Source organism: Monomorium pharaonis, chromosome 8 (assembly GCF_013373865.1).
Source record: "Monomorium pharaonis isolate MP-MQ-018 chromosome 8, ASM1337386v2, whole genome shotgun sequence".
Classification (NCBI taxonomy): domain Eukaryota; kingdom Metazoa; phylum Arthropoda; class Insecta; order Hymenoptera; family Formicidae; genus Monomorium; species Monomorium pharaonis.
The window spans coordinates 12,816,270-12,832,662 of NC_050474.1; the positions used below are offsets into that span (position 1 = coordinate 12,816,270).

Genomic DNA, 16,393 nt, shown 5'->3' on the forward strand with positions numbered 1-16,393 from the left:
GGATGCCAAAATACTTCTTCATGTAAGGAACGAAGCCGTCCGGAGAGCCCATGCTTGCCTAGAAGCCAACGGGAAACAATTTGAGCACACCCCCTAAATAAATCGGCTCTTTTCAAAGCCACTTAATAGATAACAATCGGCCCTTTTTAGGGCAACAAGAACCTAAAACGTGGAACAAATCTTAGCCGCAATTTACGTATAAATGTTTTACTTTTGAATAAAAAAAATTTTAATTCTTTTTACTCCTTCGTCTTCTCTTTTAAAAGTGTTTTTAAATAATAAGAAAAAAATAAGGAATGGTAGATATATAAATTATTTTTATTATTTGAAATTAAAATAATAGCACTGAATTCTACGGAAAAAATTGCATAAGGAACGTATAATGCATGTCGATATTAAGAAATTATTTAAAAAATTGTTTAAACATTTTTTTAAAAACTGTTTTTAAATAAAAATTAATAGCTCCTTCGCTACAAAAAAAAATCACTCTAATAATTAAAAAAAAACACATGCTGAAATAATTCTTTAAAAAACTGTTTAAACAAATTGTTTACTAACAATTTATTTTAATACTTTTTATCAACAATTTTTTTAATACCTTTGTATAACACACTCTCCGTAGTTAATTTTGTCTATCGCTGCTAAGTCAACTATGAGAATTAAGTAATTGAATTAAATAAATATTTCAAATAATTAAATAAATACAAGTACACAAATAAATAATTAACAACTAAAAATGAAAAATAATAAGGAATTGAAATAATTTCTAATTGTATTTATTTTTACTTATTTACTTATTAGTTTACTTATTTCTCTGTTTATTTATTAATTTATTTATTAATTTAAATTTATTTATTTATTTAATTATTCATTAATATAAAAAAATACAAATAAAGTTTTAAGTAAGGAAATGTATGATAAGCGCGTGGAGAGACGGGGAGCCATATGGCACGCTACGCTGCTGCATATGCCGGTCGCGCGTTTGATTGTTCAACTTCATTTATTAATGATTCAGTAAATAATAACCTAAACCAAAATTGGTAAAGGAACTTTTAGTTTACAATTTTATTCTCTTTCACTCTGTAAAATAAAAATTATTCATTCTGGGACACCCTATAATATATACTACTATGATAAAAAAATAAGGTAAATTTCTCGTTTAAACTTCGCGAATATTATAAAACCATGAAATGTCGGTTTTTTTGTTGGTTAGTAGTACTGTCTTTAATAACTATGCAGAGTTTCATGTCAATATATTCCAATGCTGCAGAGCTACACGTGTTTTTGTAAACATATGTAAAAGACGTGGTTAGTAAAGATTTGGTTACAGATGATTCACCTTTTTTGCCACTTTCTCCTTTTTTTCTCTCCGGTTTCTCTCTTTTCTTTCTGTATTTTCTTTTTTTCTTGCGCTAACTTTCTCGTTTTCATTCTCATTTTCTTTGTCATCGTTTTTTTTCATGCTATGTCGTCATGGATGTATATGTACACATATATAAAAATCTTCATATATACGTCTACGCTTCAAACGAAATGTGGTCATATAAGCATTGGAAAAGAACTTCGATTATTCAGCAATACGTCAACTGTGACTTTTACTTTTATTGTATCTTAAGGGTTACTGTGAGATGTACTATGCATATAACTGAATTATGTGTAAAGCAGAAGAGACACATAAAGATATATTTATGAAAAAAAAGAAATCAAATAAAACGCAAATGTAATTGAAATAATTGTGCAATTGTGAGATAATAAGTTTATTATTTGGGTAGGCTGGTCGTGGCCGTGGAGTAGTGCCACGTGGCCGAATCGGTTGCCCGCAAGCCCGTGGGCCGGTCAGGGGAGGACGCAACCTCGCAACTTCGGTGGCTCGTGGGGTCCAGCGGCTGGCCGCTCGTGGGGGGGATCCACGCCAAGGGAAGTTTACCAGGAGGATGGTCTGTATCTTCACAATAAATTGTCTTTTACACTCTTTACATTTAATTCCGAATGACACAAAATGCATTTACCACATATATACACATGCATATACACACACATACGCGCGCGCTTGCGCGCAAGTGTGCGTATTTAGCGCAGAAAAATTTTTCTTAGAACGTATCCTTAAAATTATGATAATTAAAAGACACGGTAATGTCTTGCGTCAAGTGAAAGCGCGGCGCAAGATAGACCGTGTATATTTATACGAGTTGCGAGCACCTGAATTTATCAGATCTCAATAACGGCCGAACCGATTAAATTTTAACTAGGTTCAATCAAAAGTTTGAGTTTGATTGTATAAGAAAATTTTTGTCATTTTTTTGCTATGTATTCTACGAGTGGAGATATCGCAATGCAAAGTTAGAAATATGAAATTTTCATTTAAGAAATTTTCTATGTCCAGTTCATACTATTTACGCTAGTTGGCGCTCGTCTAATCTGTTCTTAGATGCATATCTCGAGAACGGTTGGAGATACGAACTTGGGATAAGCACTAGTATTATCAAATGTCTTCAGATTAATTAATTAATTAACTATTAATTAATTAATCTTAAAATCTGTATATCTCGACAACGGTTGAAGATATAAACTTGGGATAAGTACTATTATTGAAACATTTCAGAGAGTCAATGCTTATCTAAAATTAATCAATTAATTAATTTTAGATAATTAATTATTTAAAATAAGTTTTAATACAAATAAATATTTTACTACAAAAACTTGGCGCTGCTAAGTCGAATAATTTGCTTTAATACAAAATTATCTTCTAACAATCTAACTTATATACTAAAATAATACATATAACATACGCACGCATGAGAGAGAGAGAGAGAGAGAGAGAGAGAGAGAGAGAGAGAGAGAGAGAGAGAGAGAGAGAGAGAGAGCGGGGGGGGGAGAAATATATATATATTTGAACGCACGCATAAGAGACTGACAAGGGGACCTTACGGGTCATGGAACACCGATTTTTTTTATACTTATAGGATTTGAAGATCAGTACCCGGACTTCAATTTCCTAAAGCAGTACGATGCGCTTCTCAAAAATACTCGAGAAAATCGATTTTGAAGATCTCCGATATCTGTAAGTACAGAAAATTTTAACCTATTGTCAGAGCCGCTCGTAGCCAAGCGCACAGAGCTCTAGTTTTGTAAGCGCGGAGTCGCTGGTTCGATTCTCGCTCTGGCCTCAATTTTTTTTTCATAAGTTAATAAAGTTTTTTTTTTAATCCTATATCTTAACATTTATCAAATTGAAATGCTAATTAATTATTAAATATTTATTCGTTATTTTTTAAATAAAAATTAAATTGGCTCATGTAATACTGACGAGTAATGTCAAATGTATTTATTATTAATATATTTTATAACATACATGAATTAATAACTCATAAAAATTAAACAACCATTTTTATAAATATTATTTTTGTTTTTTATATTATTTTTGTATTTACTCGTAATCTCTTAAAAAGTATTTCATTTTCTTTAATGTTTTCCATTTTTTGTACCAAATTTTAATTTATTATAAATATTCGCATTTTCAATCAAGTAGTAATTAAAAATAAAAAAATGTTAATTTTTATTTAAAAAATAACGAATAAATATTTAATAATTAATTAGCATTTCAATTTGATAAATGTTAAGATATAGGATTAAAAAAAAAACTTTATTAACTTATGAAAAAAAAATTGAGGCCAGAGCGAGAATCGAACCAGTGACTCCGCGCTTACGAAACTAGAGCTCTGTGCGCTCGGCTACGAGCGGCTCTGACAATACGTTAAAATTTTACTTACAGATATCGGAAATCTTCAAAATCGATTTTCTCGAGTATTTTTAAGAAGCGCATCGTACTGCTTTAGGAAATTGAAGTCCGGGTACTGATCTTCAAATCCTATAAGTATAAAAAAAATCGGTGTTCCATGACCCGTAAGGTCCCCTTGTGAGATATTAAAAATCGCATTTTTATAAACTAAGTTATATACCGAACACACACACACACACACACACACACACACACACACACACACACACACACACACACACACACACACACACACACACACACACACACACACACACACACACACACACACACACACACACACACACACTGTGTCTAGTCCCAAGTTAAATTGATTAAATTCGCTGACTCGAAATTTTGACCTACGAGTGCACGACTCGGAAAATAGGGTTATAACGGGCACGCTGACCCACATTTTCCAGTCGCAAAAAGTGCGTTCGATCCGAGGCACCTACCATCTCTAAAATCGGGTGCCTATAGGAATTATACGATTTGTTATGTCCTTCCCTGCCTTACCTGCTCTCTCAGAAATATTCTTCTAATTAAAATAAATAAAAATTAAATCTTATAAGGCTGGACGTAACAATCCATTTTTGTAGTTTTTAAATTTTTATTTATACTAAATTAAAGATTATTTTTTACCAAATTCAGCCATATACGATTAATTTATGTTTCAAAAAACCATTTTCGAGAAAATTATAAACGTTTCCGCATATATGCTCTTCATGCTTATGTATGTAAGTAATAATCATTAAAACAATAAAATGTATAAAAAAATGCTTTTAAATAAAATTTTCATGATTTTTTTTACTAACCTATGGAGTTGTGTGGACACAGTAACAAAAATAACATGAAGATTGGTGAAAAAAAACTGTTCCCACAGACATGCCAGAGTACTGAGGCCATATTGTATCCTGAAAACAATTATTTATGTATGTTTCCGGACTATTATAAGTACGCACATGCATTTGTATAATTAATTCTTGAACTGATATAACAAATAACATAACACTTTATAAAATGTGTTTACCATAGCGTCATTGTCTGTCCCAAACACAGAAACAACGAAGAAAACTGCTCCAGAAAATCATCTGTAATACATAATTTGATTATTTAAAACAAACATAATTTTTTAACAAAGAGATAAATAGAAGTTCATAGAAAATTTGTTTTAAAAAATATGTACGCTACGAAATCTAAATATTATACAGAATTAAAGAAATAAATATCTGAGGAGTTCTTGAAAAATTAAACACAAAATTAAAATGTTGAAGTAACGATTAAATTTCAAAGTTGATAATAAATCATTAGTGCATATTATTAACAAGATTTCGTATGTATTTTTTTTATAAATTTGGAAATTCTTTTCCAAAATTTAAATACACATATTAATTCTTTGCGGCACAACGGAATTCTGAAGTCCCACCTTTTTAAAATTACTTTTTAACTTTTTAGGGCACTAAAACCTGAATTTTTTCTGTTTTTTGGAATTTTATCTCATCGATATTTTTTTTAACACTAAGGTGTATTTATTATTAATTAATTAACCAAAAATGCCTTTTTTACAGGAAAAATTTATGTCAGAACAAACGTTAAGTAATATTGGTGTGATAATTATAACCTAAAGATTTTTGAGATCGCTGATTACGAATATTACATAATAATTTTAAAATTCAACATAATGAATCCAATATGACGAATCGAAAATATTTTAATTTAGTTTATTTAGATAAAATTCATAATGCAGCTGTTTTTGTGGTTGTTGATTACGAATCTGACATTAGAATTTTAAAATTCACAATGGCGAATTTGTCCAATATGACAAACCAAAACTTTTTTAATTTTGTTTATTTGGATAAAATGTTTAATTCGGAGGTGTTTGAAACGATAACTACAAATCTTACATTAGTTTTTAATTTATTAATTTATATGATTATAAAAGAGGCCCCATTTTTGGTGCGCCATGTTAATCCGCTATTTTTAATTTTAAAATTCTGATGTCAGATTCGTAATCAGTAACCCACAATCAGTAAACCTGTATTATGAATTTTATTTAAATAAACTTAATTAAAATATTTTTGGTCCACCATATTGGATCTACCATTTCAATTTTAAAATTTTTATGTCAGATTTGTAATGAGTGACCCCAAAAGATCCTAGATTACAATTGTCACATCAATATTACTTAATGTTCGTTCTGACATAAATTTTTTTTTGTAAAAAAGGCATTTTTTGTTGATTATATAATTAATAATATAAATCTTATAAATAATTTTTTATATATTTTTTATAAAAAATAATTTTATAAAAAATTTTTTTAATTATTCATATAAATAACATGCATTTTAGTGTTAATAAAAATATTAATAAAATATAATTCTAAAAAAAAAACAAAGAAATTCAGGATTTAGTACTTAAAATAATTAAAAAAATAATTTTTTAAAAGTGGGATTCCAGAGTCCTGCTGACCGCAAAGAAGCGATCTGGGCACCGTGTTTGACGGATACCTCACGTTCACAGAAAACATCCTACAATACTGTCGACGCAGATGTTAATCGATGAAGAAGTTCGCGGTTTACAACAAGACTATTATGAAAACCAAAGCAGAAGCGGAGAAAGCCAGTGGTGGTAGATGGCAAGATATTTCACGCACGCGCATTGAGCAAATCTTCGCACGGCCTTACTGACGTATATATATTATGGTACTATAAGTGCCCAGCCTGCTAAAAGAAATGTGTAGAAAATTGTAGGAAGGAAAGAACGTTTTTATTAAATAAACAGAAAAGTAACATTAAACTCATTATTTATTGATATGTTCTTTTGTACACCTGCAGCCGATTTATCACGCGAACACCAACATTTGTTGTGAAGATAAGGGAAACTGCAGAAAACCTTACCTACATCCGTCATTAAAAGTTGCCTATTACGTCACCGCGCGCATGCGCGTAAGGCCTTCTGTCGCGAAAATATCTTGCCGTCTACCATCACTGGAGAGGGCACGGCAACGTGCGTTCTCCCTAGTTAGAGAGCGTTAATGAATTCACAAGATATAATATAATTAATTGTTCATCAATCGGGAGACGGTTGTTGATCAAGACTGTTCCTTTCCACTGTAATTCCCTCCCTATTGTTTTTTGTACCATTGCATAGTTGGATACTGTAGATGACCCCAAGCGCAATGGAAATAGAGTCGGGGGAGCAACATCTTTGATTAGTTGTTCTCAAAGAGTGGTTAGTCTTATAATATAATAGGATCGGTGTCCGTGTTATTTGTGTTTGATGAGATTCTTACTTCCTGGCGTCTTCCGGGAAAGGAGCTACTGATGTAATGATTTGTTTTGTCCCGGGGCTCCCTCCCAAATGACGTCGTGGTAGGCTAAATCGTAGAAGGAGGTTTTTAGTGGGTAGGACCTGAGAGTAGAATCTTATACAAAGAATCCCACATACTTAGGAGTACAGGCTCCCGGGCATCTTTCGAAGATTTTTTCCTCCTTGTAAAAAAATCATCCCGCGTTAATAGACTAGAGTCTCGAACAGTCTACTAACGCGGGGTTCCAGTGTACTTTCATTCTGAAGGTTTCCAAATCTATAAAAGCAAATCTATAAAACGTAGTTGTTTAGCAAAATTTCAGCGTTTTATCGATAAAACTATCGTGCCCTTCGTTATGGGACACGGTACGGAATCGTTGCTGATGGCTCCTCGTGATCAGGTTTTCTAGAGATAACGCCGAGTGTGGTATAAAAGAATTATATTTGGTTCCAGCTTAGTTACAATTCCCAAATATCATTTAATAAACCCGTTTTGATAAGTATCGTAACCCGTTACAGTAATTAATTATGATAAAATGTTACGACGAGCGACATGGATTCGTCTATTAATTAATACGCAGTAAGCTCGTTCGTTCTCTGCTTATATACCGCTTTTTTGATCTGTGCTAGGAGCATTCTCCTGTGTCCACGGGACTTTTGTTTGTGCGCTTGCTTAGCTAGCAATTGCTGGCTACGTACATTTCATCACAAATCGATGGATTTCGATTGGTATCGGATTCGATGAAACGACTAGATGCATCGCCTGATGCGATTTTCGGTGTGAAGACACGCGCGAGGTGTTATTTGACACCTTTATCGTCCGCGACATTTTCGGTGTGAGTGTATCTCACTCACAACAAAACATATCTCCAGCATCTTCTTAATAAGCATCTAGTTGCATATTAAGGATCTCTTCTTTTACTATTTGAAAAAGAAAAATAGTTTTTCATAATTTTTAATGTGCTAAATCTTAATCCGTAAGAAGGAATGTTGCATCATGTTAGGTAAGAAAAATAAGATAAAAAACACATTTTTGGCTATTTTTGTTAAAATGGTTTGTAGTTTCAATTCGTAGCAATGCGAAATATTTCAAAAATAAATCAATGATCAAATTTTAATATAAAAATATTGTATTTTAAAATGCTATATAAAGTTGTCTTGTTTTATCCTGGCTGAGATATATTTTTCGCAATAAATTATTTACAGTTTTTTGGATAAGAGGGAAGCACGAGACGAGGCATTAACAAACAAAGATTTAACCGATTACATTGCCGACCATTATAAACATCAAGCTCACTTCGTTTGACCCGAGGTAACGTGGTATGAAAAAAGGAAATGTCGTTTTCCGAAATGGTGTTAATACGTCGCGGCTACAAGATGTTTATTCGCATCTGGATGAAAAAACATTGACACAGGAGATAAGAGGAAAAAGTGTGATAACGTGTCTCCAGTTAGACGAGGGGAAGGCAAAAGCAGGAAAATAAGAAAAGAGAAGAGACCGCGTCGCGACACAGCGTGTTTATTATTCCCGTTACATTCATTAGAAAAGCTAAACGTACAGGGTGCCAATGAAGACGCAGCCTACGTGGTCGTGTTGCGTAGACGATTTACTAATTTCTGGAAGGACGAAAATGGCATACGAGGCATCTATGGACGGTCTAGTCAAGCAAGCACGATAGAATCCCAATAATTTCTATTTTCCCGCGCATGTGCTGCCGCATCAAACGTCTTGGTGCACTGGATTGGTGACATTCGTCTTCTTTGACCTCTATAACTCCTTGACTGTGTATATACACGTCATAAAGGAAGTGGGATCAGACTGTAGATAACGTGTATAAACGTCAAAAAACGTGGAAAAAAATTAGTAACAGTAAAAGAAAGTGTTTAATTTTTATTGTGAACGTTATTACCGGGCTTTTGAGATTTCTGTATATACGCCCCGTTGAAAAGATAAGATGAAAATCCAGATGGATAACACATGAAGATAATCATCTGGATTTCCATCTCATCTTTTCAACGAGGCAAATTTGAGATTAAAACTGAAAAGTTTAAGACGCCCCTACAGGACAAAAGTTGCAGAAATATTACAATATTGCAATATATTACAAACTTTGCAAAAATATTATAATTATTTCAGAAATATTATTTTAAAAATTGAAAACGATAATAATCCGGGAATCGGGAGATTGGTCGCGGTTCGGATAAGAAAATGATTCGGCATACACGACCTTAATAGAATCACACGTTTTTTATTAATTTATACACGCGTGATTATAACCAGAGAGAAGGCTGAGAGGTGTCACGGCCCGCTTTTGGGTGATTCCGGTGATTCTCCGCTACAAGACGCCCTTGACAAAGTGGACATAAACGACATAACCAATGTTCATATTTTCAGGCAATGTCCACAATTTTTTGGTTGCATTCCGTACTACGTGCACAAAGCGACAGCTATATGAGAGTGAGTGAGAAATTAATGAGAGCGAGAGCGATGACAACAAGAGAGTCTGGAAAGCGAGCGAGACAGCAATAGGAATGAGCGAGAAAAATAACAATACAAAGAGGGGAAAAACGGCTTGAACTGGCTCGGGCCGCTCGAACCTCGAGTCTTCTTTCCATGCTGTTATTCTTATCTCGCTCGTAACTATTACTGTTTCGCTCGCTCTCCTGGCTCTTGTAACCATCTCGCTCGCTCTCATTACTTTCTCGCTCGTTCTCATATAAAAATTGTCGTGTTATCATTCCTTCGCTCTTATACCTTTCCGTTCGCTTATATAACTATATTTAAAGACTGACGATTAAAAACTTATAAAATTTTGTAAATTATATATTGCTTTTTATCATATATAAATTATATATTACACGTATAATTATACATATACACTGGCGCAAAAAAAACAAAACAAAATTTTTGACCAATTTTTAAGCAATCTTCAAAGTGATGCAACTTTGCGAAAAATCATCCAAATTACATGTACTTTTTTTTAAATTAAAGAACAAAGACTCTACTTTGAGAATCCTTACGCGAAAGTTTGATTTGTTAAGTGCGAATCTTTTGTATCGCATGAAAACCAAACATGTGTTTTTTCATTGAAAAAAGTAAAAGTTTTGTTATTATTTTTCACAAATTTCTCGTTAAAATCTGGCTAATATTAATCCAGATTCTTAAAGTTTATTTTTTTCTGAGCAATTTCAAAAAAAAGATGTCGATGTTTTTTGTCGATTGCATATGAGTTTGAAATTTGCACTGCATTTTAGGGTATTTTAGCGAATAAATACGGTATTTTTTGAATATCATGAATTTTGAGTATCAATATGATATTGCACATTGATTTTATTTGTGTTTAACTCAATCATACCGCCGTCATCAAAGTGACCCGATGTGCACAACATGGAGAATGACGATCGGATTTTGTACATCATGTGGCTCAGATATCTCATTTCTTTTTATAATATATATGAAGATTCTTAAGGGGGGATATACCTTTGTAAATTTTTTTTTTGCTTTCTTTTTTTATTGGCTTAAAAGGTCCCTTAACTATCCAAAAATGATATCCAAAAGGTTTTATGAGGGGGAAAATTTTTTAAGTGGTTCAAAAATTCAATTTTCCGAGAAAGGTTTTAATGCTGATTTTCAGTATTTTAAGAAAATTTTCCGAATGCTTGCTTTTTAAATTTTGAAATCATCAGGGCGGCAAATACATGTTATCGACTGTCCACTTTTATTAACCCTACTAAATTTAGAAGGACAATTATATGGTTCGGGCATCGCCGATTAAAGATAAACACTAAATTTCCATGATTTTATAGTACTTGAAACTTTAAACGCGTTTTTCTCGAAACTATGTTTTTTGATACGGGCGTATTCATAGCGCCTTCAGTTTTAAACCGATTGACTTAAAATTTTAGCTGTAGCTTCCTAATTACATTTTCTAGAAAAGTACGTAGGATTTTTTTGATAAGTTAAAATTTAACGATTTTATGATTGAAAATCGACCGATTTTTTTCGATAAAAAATACACTTTTTCCTTCATATTGACGCAATTTTTTTAAAAATAAATATTTTTGAAAAATCCTACGTACTTTTCTAGTTTTTTATATTTAATTTCCATATCTTTTTTATTTTTTATCCTAAGTTGAAAATTGTGACCTGTACGAATACACCCGTGGAGGACTATGAAAAAAAAGAAATTTTCTTTCATCAGCCACTGCGCCGCCATTTTATTTCGAAATGATTTAAAAAAAAATTTTTTTTTACCTCAAAACTTTTATTAACATGTATAAAAAACCGAATTTAAAAATATCACTTTATCTTTCTTAAATAAATTGTCAAAAATGACCCTTGATTTTGCTCTCACAAGGGTATATCTTCCCTTAAGACAATTTTAAAGTCCATATCTTATTAAAGATCGAGATTCAGATTGAATTAAAATAACAAAACAAAGTTATACTGGTTTTATTTTTTTTTCTGATTACATTTTAATTCATTTTCATGATATGCCTCTTACATCATAGATGGAAATACGGCTGTGTCCAATTTGAAGATTAGTATAACACTATATGTGGTACAATCAGATAAGTATTAAGGTGCCTTTTCACTCTGACGCTTGACGCACATTTTCAGCGTCAAAAGACATCATGTGACTAAAAATAAAGATATCCATTCGTCATTTTTAGTCACGTGATGTCTTTTGATGCTGAAAATGAGCGTCAAGTGTCAGCGTGAAAAGGCACCTTTACACAAAATTTTCATTTTTTATTGGGAATAAGCTCAGAGATAAGTTAGTACTTTGTATTATGGTTTATTTTTAGTTATTATATTAAAAGAAAGAGAAGAAAAAATACTTTATTTGAACCTAAATTAGAAGAGTAGAAAAAAAATAAGTGGACGAGTAAGAAAAGAGAAAGAGAGAGGGAGGAGAAGAGAGAGAGAGAGAGAGAGAGAGAGAGAGAGAGAGAGAGAGAGAAAGTTAGTAGTTAAGAAATAATAAGAAAAAGTAAGAAAAGTAACATAAAGTAAATTATTTAACATGTAAATAAATTATAATTATTGTGCTAGAAAGAGTATTATTGTTAAATTGAGAGAGAAAGAGAGAGAGAAAGACAGAGAGAGAGAGAGGGGGGGGAAACAACATTGTGTAGTAATGTCTATACATATACATATGTACATATATATGTAACAAAAATCTAAGATGATACTTTGGGTAAAATTCAACCTAAGTAATACATATTAACTTTCTCCACAAAAATAATGATATATAAATATTTTGCGCCAATTAAAATAATGGATATTTCAATAAACTAAAACATCTATTCTATTAGTATTCTTTGGCCAATATTCATAATTCATAAGGTATTGGGTGCTTTGCGCCTATACAAGGGAATGAAGAAATGCTGGGCCGAGGAGACGACGCGCGGCGCTTAGCGACGTAATGGATGAGCCGCGTTCGTGTGTAAAAGTACGTGTGAAGAGAGGACCGCTCCCGTGACGTCTTACCAGAAGGCGTTTAATCGAAAGTTTACTATGCAGCCATATATTCGTTATAACACGTTTCATTCACAGATTAAGTACCGTATAAGTTGCTGTATATTTGAATTTACTAGCAAAATTACATAACGTAAATTTCATTGAATACATTTTACACGCATTAAATTTTTAGAGCCACATAATGTGCAAAATCCGATCGAGCAACCTCCTCGTGGTGCACATCGGGTAATGCTGATGCCGATGGTAATCATTTTTTTTGTGCACGGACTTCCGAATCGCGAGACTGCAGTTTCTTAATCAAAAACATGCCATATATCCGAAAAAGTTTTATTCTTTTGTTTTTTGTTAGAAGAAAATTGATTAATTTACAATAAAATTGTCTTATCAATATTTAAAGTGCAATATCTCGACGCCAAAATGACGAAATAAAGAAAACCAAAATAGATTTTAAAGAGTAATGTGTAAATTTTAAGAGCACAAGTCGCGGCATCTGGATTCCACATCCCAGCTGTTCTACGTTTCTTTATTTATAGATAAAATTTTTTGATATTTTTATGACATTAGAAAATTAAAAAAGGTCAGTATTTTTTAACTGAAAATTTATTGTTAAAATTGCTTTTTTTAAATTACTGTATGATGATTAGTTGCTGAGATATGAACCGTCGAATTTGAAAATTATATTTTTTCGAAAAATGGCAATAACTTGGTCAAAAAAATCGTAGAGGTTCGTATAAAAAACAAAATTAAAGCATAAAAATTGAGTTTCGAGAACAACTGGTTTCATTTACGACAAAAATTTTATCTTCGCTCATGTAGTGGGCGAAACAACACGAAACAAAAACAAACACAAAGAAAAAATTACAAATTTTTCTATTTTTCTTTTTACTTAAAAATTTTTTGAAATTAAAAAAAAAATAAAATTTTGACATAACCATCGAAATGTAGACATTTTGCCCTTTAATTTGCTTTTTAGAATTTTTTTCTATGACCATTATTCGCAAAATTGCTGTAGTTTAAATTTTACACCTTTTTACCGGAAAAATTAGGTGTTCCCTTAATTTTGTTCCGGAGTGTATTTCACATATGTAAAAATCAGTAAAAAACTGTAAAATTTTATGTTTAATTATAAAAATATAAGTTAACTATACATGTTTTATCCTTCTGACAACATCTATTGAAATGATCTATAATAAATATGTATGCATAAACATGAAGTATTCATGTATTCACGTATCATCACGAAGTGTCAGGTTGCATACGATTTTCGAAGTCAAGCAACGTCGACGTTGAATTGTATAGGTGACCGTTTTTTTGAGTGTATAAATTAAACATGTTCTATTCTATCTAAACAGATACGACTGTTGCTTGGCTGAAACATGTACCTGTAGTCTTCTCCCCTAAATTATCATAGAAATTAAGCGATGCTAGACTGGTAAGGTTACGTTGAATTTATTAAAATAATGCAATCAATTTTATGCTTTTAAAACATTAAGTAAATGTTTAGTAAATATTTAAAAAAGAATTTGTTTAAACGTTAAATAAGTGTTTATTAAATAATAACAGAATATTTTTTTTATATAAAATAAACATTTTTTTCATGAGAAAAGGGGGACTTATCCCATTATTTAAATGTTTTGTAAAATGTTTTTAAGAATGTTTCTCAAACATTAAAAAAAAAAATATTTTTCAAACGTTATTGTGCTCATTGAATATACAATGTATATGTACATAATATAAGTGATGAATATTGGTACGTAAAAAATTTAATAATATTAATAAAAATAAAATAAATAAATAATAATAACATAAACAAATAATATACACGATATAAATGTAATAAATATCAAAAATATTAATTAAAAAGTAATAAAATTATAAGTCTCTGAAGAAGAGAGAATAAAAAGAGGGTAAAAGAGAAAAAAGAAAAAGAAAGAGGAAAACAGAGCGAGAAAGAAAGAAAGAGAGGGAGAAAGCAAATAATTATAAAATAAAATAGGTTATGGAAATATATGTACATACATATATACATACATACATATAATACATATCAAATTAACACATTCAAAGTATATATAATAAAACTTAATGTAATTAAAAAAAGAAGTAATTCTTTAATTTTTACAAAAAGAAGTAAAATCCCATCAAAAACTTTAAAAAGGTAAAAAAGATACGCCAAGTACATAAACGCGTGCTTCCAAAAATGGTTTTGAGATCAATATAATTAGCCAAGTATATTTGTATTTTTTTTGTATTTCGAAGGTTGTATGTTATTGAATTGATAAATGTATATTAAAAAATGCAAATAATGCGAGCCGTGCAAAGTTTTTTGTTTTTGTATTCTTATTATTGATAACACATTTTTTAAATAATTTTTTAATAAATTTTTATGGTTTTTCTAATTGTAAATTGTTTAAAAATGTATTGGGCTAATTTTATTATTTTTTAATCTTATTTATATAATTTTTTAATCGATATATATAAAATTTCTTTAAGTCTTATTTAAAAATATACTCGGTATTATATTGATCACAAAACCATTTTTGAAAGTACGCGTTTATGTACTTGGCGTATCTTTTTATGATTTTTTTATCAGATTTTACTTTTGTTTGTAAGAATTAAGAATTTATTTCTCTTTTTATTTACATTAAGTTTTATTATACATACTTTTAAATGTGTTAACTTTATATGTATGTATGTATATATATTTCCATAACGTAATACATTTCATTTTATTAGTTCTGTAAACAATATGAATGCATTTTTAACATTCCGAGGCCAGGTGCATTTCTCTATACTTAAATCATTCATTAACACCGCATTTTTGCGCTTTTAATATGTGAAAACGTTGGAGAGGTAAAGTCAATCAGAAGGTCCCCACAAATAAAATAAAACGTATCCTTTATATTTTACGTTTATGTACAGTTGTGCTTATGTCAGTGTGTAATTTGATTGGCTTGAAGTAGTAGCAAGAATCAGAAGCCCATTGACAGGATGTCCATTGTTGGAAGCTCTGAGGGCTCCTCGGATGGTGAAAGATTTAGGCGACATCGGAGGTGCCTAAGGACGGTGCCTGAGACGGTAATGCGTTCTAGTCGAAGATGAAGTTGAAACTAGCCGCCGCGTAGCCGCCGAAGTAGCAATGGCTTAAAGTCACGCGTCGCGACTGAATCGCAGGCCATTCCGCACTCAAAAATAAGTTCAATTTTTTGCAGCTAAAAAAACTGTTACGTCCGGCAGACTCCACAATTTCCCTTCGCCAAAGAAACAAATAATTTACAAAAGAAATTCCATTTCAACGGTCTCCGATAATTTTTTACGCGTCTAGGTTTAGTCTGTTAGAAACGTGATGACAAACATGGATGGACGAAACGACCAAGTTGATAATTCCGACTCCTTTTGAATATTGAGTCAACAAATAATAGATTCTGAAGATAGAAATTTAAAAACAAACATCTAAGCAAAGTTTCACGTTTCCTCACAAAAAAATGAGCAATAAAGTATCTAAACATAAGCAAAAAATAAATAACCGTTTCCTCCATCTGCGAACCATACCGTAGCACGTCTAGCACGATAGAAAAAAATTATTTATCTCTTAAATCCAAAGAGAAGATAACCTACGCGATAGGTCGAATCCCTTCGATAAAATTGAAAGAATGTGGGAGGAAACAGAGAAACTTTCAACGAATTACTCAACGTATGACTCAACGCAAAAAGGAAAAACTATTCTCCAATAAGAAACCTTAGAGTTCACCTACCACACAGTCCTTAAAAAGTTCTGCCAGAATATTTGAACCACCCACATCTGGATCCTCCCCCTGTAA

General features: G+C 31.4%; 1 protein-coding gene across 12 annotated transcripts in view; it reads right to left on the reverse strand.

Moving 5' to 3' along the window:
* LOC105831069 (cubilin) overlaps window positions 1–16,393 on the reverse strand; it is a 644,426-nt gene that overhangs the window by 610,773 nt on the left and 17,260 nt on the right. For 11 of the 12 annotated variants that reach the window (XR_004964459.1, XR_004964460.1, XR_004964461.1 and 8 more), the window contains exons 1-2: window positions 4,809–4,875; window positions 4,594–4,692 (exon numbers count right to left, since the gene is read on the reverse strand). Coding sequence is in view for 9 of the 12 variants with exons in the window: in XM_036291396.1 (XP_036147289.1) it covers window positions 4,594–4,684 (91 nt within the window). In the remaining 3 variants the exon portion in view is untranslated. Of the gene's footprint in view, window positions 1–4,593; window positions 4,693–4,808; window positions 4,876–16,393 lie in introns of those variants that run through there. The other variant, XM_036291394.1, reaches the window with a different exon arrangement.